The sequence below is a fragment of the Colobus angolensis genome, unplaced genomic scaffold (assembly GCF_000951035.1).
Source record: "Colobus angolensis palliatus isolate OR3802 unplaced genomic scaffold, Cang.pa_1.0 Scaffold26, whole genome shotgun sequence".
Taxonomy (NCBI): domain Eukaryota; kingdom Metazoa; phylum Chordata; class Mammalia; order Primates; family Cercopithecidae; genus Colobus; species Colobus angolensis.
The window spans coordinates 16919040-16932215 of NW_012115821.1; the positions used below are offsets into that span (position 1 = coordinate 16919040).

At 49.9% G+C, this 13176-nt stretch overlaps 1 protein-coding gene across 2 annotated transcripts in view; it reads left to right on the forward strand.

Annotated features, from left to right (window-relative positions):
* The first annotated feature begins 460 nt into the window (after nucleotides 1–460).
* WNT5A (wingless-type MMTV integration site family, member 5A) overlaps nucleotides 461–13176 on the forward strand; it is a 21866-nt gene continuing 9150 nt past the window's right edge. Inside the window, exons 1-3 of one of the 2 annotated variants that reach the window (XM_011947269.1) lie at nucleotides 461–1125; nucleotides 7157–7290; nucleotides 8537–8787. In XM_011947269.1, coding sequence (XP_011802659.1) covers nucleotides 1120–1125; nucleotides 7157–7290; nucleotides 8537–8787 — 391 coding nt within the window. In that variant the 5' untranslated portion in view covers nucleotides 461–1119. Of the gene's footprint in view, nucleotides 1126–6677; nucleotides 6745–7156; nucleotides 7291–8536; nucleotides 8788–13176 lie in introns of those variants that run through there. The other variant, XM_011947271.1, reaches the window with a different exon arrangement.

The following is a 13176-nucleotide window of genomic DNA, read 5'->3' on the forward strand; positions in this document are numbered from 1 at the left end:
CTCGCCGGCCATGGACCGCCGGAGCTGAGTCGCCGCCGCGGAGCTCCGAGCTCTCGCCCCTCCCCAGCCTCGCGCCCGCGGTGCACTCGCTCCTCTTCGCCCTTCGCCCTGGAAAAACGGGGAAAAGAGAGATTAATCCGAAGAGAGAAAGAACGGGATACGGGTGGGGGGAGCCCGCGTCTCCCCTGGGTTAGTCGCCCATCGCACCACCCCCCCAGCTCACCGCACAGCAATAAGTTTCGGGGCGACTTTCACCTATTTCGCGCCCCGTTTTTGCCGAACCCTAAAATGAAAGGACACAATTTGGCGCTGACTCTTGCAGCTCTGATGGCGACTTGTGCGTTTTCAGCGGCATCTCCCGGAGAAAAAGCCATGCGCGCCTGATTGTTCTGTGGCCCCAAAGCTGCAGCGGGGGTGTATGTGTTGGGGTGTGTGTCTGTGTATGTACAGAGACGTCCACACTAACTCGCGGCTGCAGGATCAGCGTCTGGAAGCAGACGTTTCGGCTACAGACCCGGAGAGGAGGAGCTGGAGATCAGGAGGCGTGAGCCGCCAAGAGTTTGCAGAATCCGTGGTGTGAATGAACTGAGGGCACCTGGGCGTACAGATCGCCCCTCCTTCCCCCGCCCCGGGCCAAAGTTGAGTAGTGGGACATTTTTTTTCACCCTCTTGTGAAGAATTTCTTTTTATTATTATTTGTCGTAAGGTCTTTTGCACAATCACGCCCACATTTGGGGTTGGAAAGCCCTAATTACCTCCGTCGCTGATGGACGTTGGAAACGGAGCGCCTCTCCGTGGAACAGTTGCCTGCGCGCCCTCGCCGGACCCGCGGCTCCCTAGTTGCGCCCCGACCAGGCCCTGCCCTTGCTGCCGGCTCGCGCGCGTCCGCGCGCCCTCAGTTCCTGGGCTCATCCCAGCTCTGCCCCAACTCGGGAGTCCAGGCCCGGGCGCCAGTGCCCGCTTCAGCTCGGGTTCACTGCGCCCGCCCGACGCGCCCCGGAGGACTCCGCAGCCCTGCTCCTGACCGTCCCCCCAGGCTTAACCCGGTCGCTCCGCTCGGATTCCTCGGCTGCCCTCGCTCGGGTGGCTACTTCCTCCCCGCGCCCCCTCCCCCTCGCCATGAAGGTAGGTGTTCAGTGCGCCGCCGACTCTCGCCACTTTTTTTCTTTACTTCCCCCCACCCGCTGTTGGAAGTTAACTGAGTTCCCTTCGCCTCTTCCTATCCCTCCATTTCCCCAACCGCCTGGAGAAGCTGGAACTCCAGCGTCGCTGGCCGGAACCCCTACCCCTTCGCCCCCCACGCCGGGCGCACTGCCTCAGTGTCCCAAGAGATCACTTTTCAGCGCACCACCCGTTCTGCAAACCTTTTCGTCTTTAGAGAAAAACTGGGGAAGAGCGATAGTAGAAAAACTGAGTGCGGTTCACTGACGACTTTCCTTTTGCTCTGAGAACATTGAGTGTAATTTACTATGTATATTTCAGTAACAGGATAATGATTCAATTCAACAAATATTTACCAAGTGCCCACTGCGCGGGCACCGGGAGGGTGTGTGGCCGGGGCTCGGGATGGGGAAAGGGACTCTTTGGTTAAGAGAACCCGCAGAGGAACTAGGGGCCAACTACCCCAGAGCGGAGTACACCTTCCCCACACACCCCCGCACCGACGGAGGCCAGATTGTAGGCTTGCCTTGGCCGGGTAACTCGAGCGCTTCAGGCCCCTTTGCCTTTAAGAGTGCCTGGCGGGGGGCCAGCGCGCACCCCGGCGCGGGGAGAGGGGTCGCGTTATTAGCATTATTAGCCGCCACTGGGTGAGCTCAGGCACTTTGCAGCAGTGGTGGGGGCGGGGAGTTGTGGTGGTGTGGCTGTAATCCCGTACTCCGGGAGAGCGCTCCCCGGCCCCCTGAGCGGAGTCCGCCTTGTCCTTTAGAAAACACTTGGGCCTCCGCGTTGGGAGAGCAGGCGGGGGCCAGTTTGTGAACTCTTGTTTGTTTTAATTGTCAGTTGTATGTTAAAGCCGAGTCACACACTCCGAGGGTCACTGAGAGTTCACTTTTACGAAAAGTTAACGTTTCTTCCTGCAACATAAGTTGTTATTTTCTAAACAATTTTTCTTATCTGCCCTCCAAGCTTCGATTCCTATTTCCTTTTTCTGGTCTTTCCCATTTTCAGTTTCTTAGAAAATAAGGTTAGAATTGAAGTTAAGATGTTTCCTAGAAGAAAACAACCCCCCTTCCCCAAAAAAAGTAAAAAAAAAAAAAAAAAAAAAAAAACAAAAAAACAAATCTGGAGACCCCACAGCCCTGTTTTACTTTCTAATCCCTGGCTGGTATCGAGGCCCCTTCTCTCTCGCCTGTCTTTTCTCTCTTCTTTCTTTAAATAGGCAATTCGCTGTTAGGAAGTAACTTGGGCCTTGCCATGAGGTCGCACCTCCTCAGCCCCTGCCCTCCCCCCAGCCAACATTCGCACATTCACTGCCGAACTAGTCAGATTTAATTTCTAGACAGAGTCTGCCAGTGGAGTTTCGAGGGGGCAATGCGGAGGGTGCGCAGCAAACCGCAGGCCGACAAATGTGTGTGTGTGTGTGTATAGGGGAGTAAAGGATCAGTTGTTCTCGGGTCCAGGACTTACTAGCCTTCGTCTCCTCCACCCCCCGACCCTCTCAGCGGAAGACCCTCCCCAGGAGGTCCGGCCCAAGAATCCCCTGTCTTCTCCTCCCCTCCCCAGTGCGCTCCGGTGCTCAAGGGGTTAGCACTATGCGCGCAGAACTCGGAGCCATCCCCGCCGTCTTTTCTTCCCCGCGGTGCGGTGCCGGCTGCCCCCTGTTGGCCGCCTTGAGGTAGGACGCCTCTGAGCCTGGGTTCCTTGGGGCGGGCGGGCAGCTGCTCCCCTCTACCTCCCACCCCTGCCCCCTTCATCCCTCCCGATCACGAGACCCCACTCTCCCAGCAGGGGCCCTCGGAGGCCCCCAGAGGACCAGTTTCGCTGCGCCGCCGGTCGCTGCAATACGGAAGGGGCCACAGGTCCGGCCCAGCAAATGGGACTCGGCCAACTGGACACAGGGTTGGTACCTCTTCTTCTGGGCTTGGGAAGGAGAGTGTCGCCCTAGGAGGCCTCGGGTCTGGCCTCGGCTGCCTCCAAACTCTCTGTGGTCGAGAACAAGTGTTGCTTTCCCGCTTTTCACCCCACTTCCATCGTCTATTAAAAAGTGGGAGCGAAACTACCTTTAAAGAGTAGGGGTTCGACTATCATTTCGCTTTCTTTCTGTGTCCAAGGACTCTGCTCCACCTCTGGACAAAGTTGATCCTCTGCCGAGAGGGTTAGACATCCTGTGTGAGAAGGTGTGAGTGGTGTGTGTGTGTGTATCCTGGGGTTGGAAAGCCCAGTCTAAGGGATGGACGAGGGCGCAGGAAACAGGAGAACCAGGCCAGATTGTTCTTCCCCTGGGGACTCACAGTACCCGAACCTGGAACCTGCCTTCAGTGCTGAGGCCTGGGTGGCTCTCTTTTGTCACACTGATTCTGGCTCAAGGTGTAACCTCCGCCTTCTCTGTCTGGCAATTCCCTCCTCCCCCACCCCGCTCCGCGCGCGCCAACACACATATTGCTGTGGACACAACCCTTGCGCCCAGGCATGGGGCGAGGCATGGGCAGTAGTGGCTCCTTTGTCTGCTCCCTTAAAGCGGACCTCCTACCCGCCTGGGCCGGCCCATTCTTCAGCTCCTCGCGCCGCTCCCCGCATTCTCCAGGGCAGGACGTCCCAAGTTTTTGGCTGCAACTGAGTGCTTTCCTGTTAGTTTCTCCATCTCTCTCCTTGCTTTAGGGAGAGATCGGAGTGGGCAAAACAGCTTTCTTTTTCCACCGCGAGTGGAGATTCTTTTTGGAGTTTCCTATGCTCCCCTTCGATGCCTTGAGCCTGTGTCAAACGGACTTATTCCGCCTAGTTGGCGTTCCTCATCGTTTGCACTCCCAGAAACTTGGGCCCTAAACGTAGAGAGTCTAGCAGAAGGGGATGCCTAGATTGAGTGTGGCAGCGCCCCGGGGCCGAAGGGAGAGGATCTTTGCCTGGCCTTTTAATCTTTTCCCTTAAGGGTCTGCATGCGGAGGACTTGGGTGCTGCGAGACTTTAGGTGTGGATTCGGCTGCTCCCCGCGCCCTCCGAGCGTCTTCTGAACAATTTTGCTACTGAGGTTTCCTCTTCCTCATCCCTCACCACCCCTGGCCCGCACCGCGGTTGGTAAAGAAGGATCAGGAACACCTTTAATCCGACGCGAAGGCTTTCAGGGATAAATAGAAAGGGAGCCACGTCGTTGTACTGCTCTGGATTGAAGACGGGGGCGCGGGAACGCCCTCCTCCACCTCACTCCTCTGGTGCGCTGAGCTCATCAAACGCCCCCAGCCCTCCTCCCCATAGCACGCGAGGAAGATTCTCATTGTCCTTACAGTCATCTTCCCTGGGCCCCGAAAGTGTTGGAAACATTTAGCCCCTTCTTTGGGAAACTCAGCTTCTGATCAGAATTTTTGTTTTACCCCTGAGGTTGACAGTCTCCCCAGAGGTCTCATTTCATACTGTCTTTTCGGATCAGATCTCTTGGTAAACAGGCGAGGATGTTTTACCCTATAGAGCCGATGTATGTGTGAGTTCGCTGTGAGTTCCTTGAGTATCTCAAACTTGTGGGGCCTTTTCTGGGTTGCACCGGGATTGAAGCGGGAAGAGGGCCAAGGTGTTTCCGGGCAAGCGGCGGGGTTAAGTGGAGACGCGACTCGGGAGGCTCTCCTTTCCGATCCCCCTTTGGGACATCCTCTGCCTAACTCTACCCTGGAGCCAGGGAGACCCAAGTCGTGGAGACCGGATGGGCCCGCTCACAGTTGGCCTGGGCTCTGGGAACTGGTGGACTCTCCCCGGGGGCGTCGGGCTGGGAGTGGGTTCGGTTTGTGTGGCTTCGGCTATAACAAAGAGATCCGCTGTAATCCGCCGAATCTGTTATCAATTTCTCCGCTGCTTGAGCCCCGCCCCACGCGCCCCGCCCGCCGCGAGGTCGGAAAGTGCAAGCGGCCGGCAGCAATCTGGGCGGCTGACTTGGAAGCATGTCGCAGCGTGTGTGTCTGTGCACGCGTGTGAGTGTGTAAATGTGCCCGAGTGTGAGTTTGTATGAATGTGTGCGCGCGCGGCATCGGCTGCCCTTGGGGAGAGTTGACTTTGCAGCCTGGGCTGCGCGTGAATCAGACTTTGCAGCCCACCCCCTCCCCTGGAGGAAACTTGACACTTAGGGCGGGGGTGGGGAGATAGCCGGAGCTTTCTCTCTCCTAGCTGGGGAAATCCCAGATTTCCATTCTCCGGGATGCGCGCCCCCCCCCGCCCCCCGAAGCTTTGCAGTGTTTTGGGGACAACTGGGCCTTGAGTGCGGAGCTCTGCTTAGCAGGCGCTGGGGACCACATAAGCATTTCCTCTCTGAGAAGTCCCGAAGCGTCCGGGCCAATGGGGCGGCTAGTGGAGAAAAGCCTTGGCACGCTCCTTAACCCCCTAGCTTTACCAGGGCTGCCTAGTCCAGTCTGTCCCTTTTACGGCACAGGTTCCAAGCCAGGCTCTTCCACCGCCTTAAAGAGGCTCGTCTTTCTTTTCTTTTCCGTGGAAGGGGCTCCTTAAGGGGCTATGGGCGATGCAGCGCGGCAGGGTTACACTTATCAGAGATGTGAAAGGAGGTTTTCAAAACCCGCTCCTCCCACCGGCACCCGCCACCGACTTGCTCCGCCGCCGCCTACAGGTGGAGAAGTCACCAGTGGGGAGGAACGGCAGCGGAAGCTTCCAAGGCCAATTCCTACCCCTGAAATTCTTCAGGAAGGGAACCTTAGCCGCTGGGGGCTTCTTTGCCCTGGAATCGATGCGTCCAGCTGCGGCTCGGGAGCCAGCGCCTCTGGCCCCGTCTGGACTCGTCCGCAAGGGCTCTGGCCTCGCCCCAAACCCCCGCCTTTCGGGACTGACCGAACCAAGTCTGAGTTGGGCTGGAGAGGCTGGACTGGAGGCAGGGTGGCAGAGTTCCAACGCCAGCCTCGAAGTGCCGCGATGGCAAAGTGACCCACAACCCCAGATCAGAACCAAGGGAAACTGGAGTCCCTCTGGACCTCCCATCTCCTCCCTCCCTGGTAGCTGCTAGGTGTGCGGTGGGAGGGAGAGTGAACAATCAGAATTTGGGAGAAAGCTGTGGGGAGGGCAGGGAAGGAATCTTCTCTCCGGGCAGCGAGACCCAGAGTCCCTTCTTTCCTCTAGGGTTCCATCCCTTCTCTCAGTCCGTGGAAGAGGCCACAGGCACGCGGGTGAGGGTGGCACTCCTTTCCGGTTTCCTTGGTTGGGAGACCAGACCTCTCTCTCCATTATCCCCTAGGGCCCCTATCTCCTTCTCTCCTCCCCAATCTGGCTGAAGAGCGTCCTGAAGGAAATCCGGGTTGCTCTTCCCCATCTGGAAGTGGCTTTCCCCAAATCGGCTCATAAACTGATTATGAAACATACGATGTTAATTCGGAGTTGTATTTCCCAGCTGGGCACTCTCGCGCGCTGGTCCCCGGGGCCTCGCCCCCCACCCCCTGCCCTTCTCTCCCGCATCCTGCCCCCATCCTCCACACACCGGCCCCCCTCCCTGCGCTGGCCACCCCGCCTCCTCTGCAGCCGCTGGCGGCAGCGCGCTCCACTCGCCTCTGTGCTCCTCTCGCCCATGGAATTAATTCTGGCTCCACTTGTTGCTCGGTCCAGGTTGGGGAGAGGACGGAGGGTGGCCGCGGCGGGTTCCCGAGTGAATTACCCGGGAGGGACTCAGTACAGCACCAACTAGAGGGGAGCCAGGGGGTGCGGGACTCGAGCGAGCAGGAAGGAGGCAGCGCCTGGCACCAGGGCTTTGACTCAACAGAATTGAGACATGTTTGTAATCGCTGGCGTGCCCCGCACACAGGATCCCAGCGAAATCAGATTTCCTGGTGAGGTTGCGTGGGTGGATTAATTTGGAAAAAGAAACTGCCTATATCTTGCCATCAAAAAACTCACGGAGGAGAAGCGCAGTCAATCAACAGTAAACTTAAGAGACCCCGGATACTTCCGTTGTTTAAACTTGTATGCTTGAAAATTATCTGAGAGGCAATAAACATCTGCTCCTTTCTTCCCTCTCCAGAAGTCCATTGGAATATTAAGCCCAGGAGTTGCTTTGGGGATGGCTGGAAGTGCAGTGTCTTCCAAGTTCTTCCTAATGGCTTTGGCCATATTTTTCTCCTTCGCCCAGGTTGTAATAGAAGCCAATTCTTGGTGGTAAGTTCATTCTATGTGCGTGTTCTTTCTCTTCTTTTTCTTTTCTTTCCTTTCTTTCTTTTTTTTTTTTTTAAAGATTTGTTTGTATGATGCGGGGATATTTAAAGCTGGATAGTGAGTGTGGGTGTATTTATCCAAGACATATGTATATATTTTACTTATATGTAGTTTTAAATCAGAATTTTCTTTTAACTTGTTAATATTGTAAAGCTTATCTTCAGCTCCTAGGGAATGGGAAACTATAAATCTAGGCCTTTTTCTATGAAGCCCTTGTTCAGATGTGTGCTTGTAGTACATCATGCAATAAAAAAGAACAGAAATTCACTTTGCTAATAATTGTAAGCCTATCTATAAAATTTACTTTTTGCCACCTCTAGGTAGTAAAAGTGAGTTTCAACTTTTATTTTCTGTCACTCGAGATTATTATTAACCTACAGAGTTTGAAGTAGGCAGAGTTCTAGGAGGACAGCTAAACTCCAAGTGCAAAAATATTGGGGCTGTAATGTGATCAAAAGGAGGTTAACTTGAAGTAGTCAAATGTCCCCAAGTGGGGGTTTCTTACTGGGTAGGGACCTTGTAGATAGACTGTAATATATCCAGAGGATTGTTTTTGACGGTGTTCTGGATATTTTTTTTCCCCATAAATGAATAGCATTTTTCTGACTGTCAAACATGACTTCTGTTCACTGGGTACCCTGTCTTGGGTCCTCACAATCACATAAGGAGCCCTTTTAAAATGTCCAGAAACGTGGTGAATTTTCTCCAGTCTGTATACTTGTCCCTCTGTTCTTCCATCAGTCAAAAGGAACTGCTATCTCCTACCCGTATCTAATTGTCTCTACTTTCAGCATTCATAAGTTTTTAAGGCAGATTGGTCCAATTTGTGGGGCAAAGTGGGTCCCTTTCTCTAATGTCAGAGGCCTATCCCTCAAACTGCTGTTTTCCCCCTTTTCTGAGTGGATTTTGGAAATACTGGTTCAGGTATATGGTGACAGGGGCTAGGAAGGGAGTGAAAATACTCACTGAGGAGCCAGATGGCAGGATGGGAACTGCACAATCCCTCCGTTTTCTGAGTGCAGTTTAAACAGAGGAGTTTTATGAAGCCCTTCTCATACTTTGTCATGAGGACAAGCAGGAGAGAAAAAAGCATCTGTGTGCTTAAAACTATGTATTGCTGACATGATTTCAGGGGGCCCACCTCGAGATTTCACGTAAATCTTGAATGCACATCTCCCCCCCCTTGCAGGTCGCTAGGTATGAATAACCCTGTTCAGATGTCAGAAGTATATATCATAGGAGCACAGCCTCTCTGCAGCCAACTGGCAGGACTTTCTCAAGGACAGAAGAAACTGTGCCACTTGTATCAGGACCACATGCAGTACATCGGAGAAGGCGCGAAGACAGGCATCAAAGAATGCCAGTATCAATTCCGACATCGAAGGTGGAACTGCAGCACTGTGGATAACACCTCTGTTTTTGGCAGGGTGATGCAGATAGGTAGGAAAACATTTAAAATATTTTTTTAAAACATTAACTTTTTTTTTCCTAGAAGAAATCCTTAGCATTTACTTCATGCTTGATAGAAAGCATGAAGAAGGATGCCTTCCAGCTCGGGTTGTGGCTTGGGCATTTTTGTCATTATAGCAAATGATGTTAATTCCTGTCCCTACACCTGATGATAAGTTTTGGATTTTAATCATATCAGGAGGCAAGTATCACAGACACCTTCATTTTTACAAACACTTAATTTTTCTATAAAGCATTTTGTTTAAAATAGAAGCAGAACACTTATTTTGGTTTCTTAAAAGTAGGTGGGGGAAAGCAAGTCATTTATATGCTTTTAAACGTCGAAACTCTCTTGCCTGTTAGTTTTTTAAGCCACAAGTCAGACGGCCCAAGCATCAAACTAAAAATTGCCATCTTTTAGAATCCTGGATATATTGAAAGTGAAAAAAGTTTTAATTTTCCTAATAGAACTATTTCCTGAGGCTATAAAGATACAGATGTTAAAAGCTTTATTTTAAGTCCCAGAAAGAATTTTAATTAAAAGTGATCCAATTTATGTTTGTGATTTCAGCAACTGATATAATAAAAGCATATGCTTGGGATGTCAACCTAGGAACTTTAAAAAAAAATTAAGAGTATTGCTCACAGTCCGATTCTTAATTTTAAATACGTTGTTGAACATCTTACTTCCCCATTCAAAGAGACAGCATTTCAAATGGGCTAAAGGCAAAGATTTTGAAAAATCTGTTTGTTTGCCTCTGCTTTTGTGTAAATAGTATAGGATGCTATTTGACAGATGTGGTACAATGTGTGTTTTCTAGTGTGAATATTTTAGGTTTCTCTACTTTTATGCAAAAAAGCCCTTATAATTAATATGACTGCAGTGACTCCCAAAGTAAGAAGCAATTTATCAAGGCAATTAACTGTTTATACTGACTGAAGAGAAAAAGTTGGCTTAATATCCATCACAGATGGATAAAATGCTTTTTTTATTTAAAAAAAGAAAAAACCCTGAAAATTACATTCATTGAGAACAAAAAAGAATTGTCAGGTGATGTTTGAGCCCAGCAGTTTTATAAACTAAAATAATACAAGACTGGAAGCTGTTGCCCTGATTGAATGGGAGAATGGCCTGTAGCCTCAGCCTGCAAAGTTTCATGGGGCTTTGTCCTTTCTGTTAATGATTAAAATGTGCTAATGTATATACTGGGATCTGAATGTAAGAGCTAAGCTTCAGGAACACAGGAGTTTTCCCTGCCTGTGGGCTGTCTTATGTAGTTAACTGGGAGTGTGGTAGATTTATTCTCCCGTGTGCTGATATCGTAAGTGAACTTAAATACTTTTGAAAAATTCTGTGAGGATGATAAGTTGTCAACTTTTCCCCCTTCTTATATGTTCCTCCTAAACTGCCTTCCTCTCAAACTATGGGACTACTTTTTCACATGTATATGAGTTAGCAAAAATCATACACCTCTGATGGTAACCAAGAAGGAAAATAGCAATCGGAACTGTTTATCTGTGTAGTCACTTGAACATAGCTTTGATTTAAGATCCTCCTCTCGTTTTCATACGTAGCCTGTTTTGGGCCAAAATGTTCAGAATAAGCTATCATTTGCTAAGTGAATTTGAGTTCTGCTGGAGATTTATTTTAAATGCGGTCCAAGATTCAAAGAGCCTGCTTCCTCAGGGAACAAGCAGAACCCTTGGTACAAAAGCCTATATTTAATTGTCCCTGGAAAGTATGCTCTCTGGTCTTCAGCTGCACAGTACTACTGTCTGGGTCCATGGGAAGTGGATGGGAGTGGTACCTCCCTACAGCCTCCGAGACAGCCCTCCTAGATACTATCATCAAGTCAGCTGATGTCCTGGGAAGATGAGAGTGCCTATGGTATCCTCCCCTGCCAAAGGTCTCCCAAGTGCCTAGCGTCTCAGAGCAGAAAGCTGCTGCTGGGTGGCTTGTGGTAGGACACCGATGGGGCCTTCTGTTTTTTACTTAATTAAAAAAGAGAGAGGAGAGAAGAGAAAACAATAGATTTTTATGAAAGAGGAACATGGACCCAGTTCCAATAGTTGGAAAATTTCTTCGCTTTCACTTTTCCACTTAAGAGAATATTTGAAGAGAATGAGCTGAGGGAAAATTTAAAACACCTTTGATGCCAAAAGGTGTGTGTGTGTGTGTGTGTGTGTGTGTGTGTGTGCCCACCCCAAAGCCCTCAGTATACCAAGGACATTGAGAGTAATTCTTCTTTGTGAGAATCTGACCTTGTGATGGGGCCAGTGTCTGAGAAACTCAGGCCGCCACCTCTGACCCCCTCTTCAACTCATTTTTCTGAGATGCCAGTTGCCTTGGAGGCACCATGCACAATTACTTCATGAAGGGCCCACTCTTCATTTTGGAAACTTTCTCATTTTTCATCATGCTACCCTTTCCTTCCAGCTTTTGTCCCCATCTGTCTCTTCTTTGTTTCCATGCTGTGAAAAGATATGTAAGGAAGGCACCACTTGTAAGGGGTGTAGATGTGGGTTTCGCCGGAAGGGAAACCTAACTGAATCAGCAGTATTCCAACCAGGATGACTGTGTCCTCCGGCAATTAGCCAAAGAATACTTTTCAAACTGACGCTTACCCTGAAGTCTCCAATTAGCTTAGAGGGATCTCCCAGGTTTGTATTCTGGGGCATAAAAGGAAATGCTCAAAACAGACTTATGAAAAAAGCAGCATTGTTTGTGTTTTGTATAAAGCCTTCTTATGCTCTGTATCCTCAAAGGACAGTGTCTTCTTTTCCTCTATCCCCAGAGGATCATTTCATCTCCTCTTCCTCTAGCTACTACCTCTTTGTTCTATAAATCCCCCATCCAGGGCCACGGCATTTTCTGTACTATCAAATTACTCCTTAGAAGCTATATATTGTCCTCATTCTTTTCCATTCCCCTGATGTGCTCTGCCTCTCTAATCCTGCTAGATAGATGTAACGCATCACAGGAACTTTCTAGATCCTCCTGCCAACCACCAGCACATACCTTCAAGTCATTCATTTTGAAAATATGGGAGGGGGAGGATATATGGTAAATCAGAACCATCACCATTCACAAATGGCTGTGCCTGGCATGGAGCCAAAGACCAAGAATGAGGTGGCCTGCTGGATGCTTGAACTGGCATCACTGTCCTCCTGCAGAATAACCTTTCTCGTTGAGACGGAGTCCTGTTGTCAGCTTTTCTTGTGTTCCCCACTTCCCCCTCAGAAAAAAGATTGTTAGCAAGCTCTCAAAGTAAGTATAGGAGAAACTGATTGCGGTACATGAATTTCAGCACCAGAAGAGGTCCCTTTCCTTGCATCTATTTAAGTACCCTTATTTTGCAATTGAGAAAAGTGAGCCTGCACCCCAGTCCCACCCCTATCCCATGCTTCAGCTGGCTGGATGATAGATAACGCTTTCTCTCCCAGATTACAGTATTTTTATTAACTGGCTCTTGTTACATGCAGAAATGTCTCTATGTACAAGTGAAGTTTAAGGTAGTCTATGATAGCCTCCAGTTTTTTCCTTACAAATAGGGTCCCTGTAACTATTATATGCAGATATTCCTTACAAGTTTTGAGGAAGAAGATAACCTCCCTCCCTCTTTTCCCCATAGGTTGTGCTTTTTTCCTTCTTGCTATCATTCTAATACTTTGAGGCAAAGGCAGTGGGGGAGTGGACAGGGGATGTTTGCAGAAGTGGCGTTAAAGAACAACGGGCTGTTTTAAAAGCAGACACTCATTCTTGAAAGAGAAGTGTAAGGCCAATCAGCCTGGGATTTAAGAAGAGCAAACTTCATTTATGACTCTCTATGAGCTGATTTAGAATTGTCCTCTGGGAAAGTAAAGAGCCTTGTCTTGAGAAATACTTTCTGCTGCCTGAAGGAAGGAGGAGGAGAGGTTACAACTGCCAGAGGAGGAGGGGACACAAGGCCAAAACGAGTGTGGCAGAAACTAGTGTGGCCGCTGGCAGTGTCTGCCTTAGACTCAAGGCCTAGCAAATTTTGTAATCCTGCCCTATATGTAACTAAAATGAAAATAATACTGAACATTAAAATAAGTGTAAGGAAGTCTACCCGTATTCTGAGTGTTCCTTCAATGACTTCTTTCACGTGCATTTTTGGAAACATCAAGTTTTGACTATTTTCAAAAGAGTTACAGAGAAAATCAATCCAGCACTGCTTAGAATTCGGCCTTCAGCTCTGAAATGGCTGAGCAGAGATACCGGGGATCTGCTACTCCTTTGCTAATTGTTGCTTCTGTGTGTTTTGGGGGATCTTGCTCGGCTTCCCCTCAAGCTGGGCCCAGGGCCTGGTGCGTGTTAAGGATGGGGCAGCCTGAGCTTTTACCTTGTTGATCCCCTAC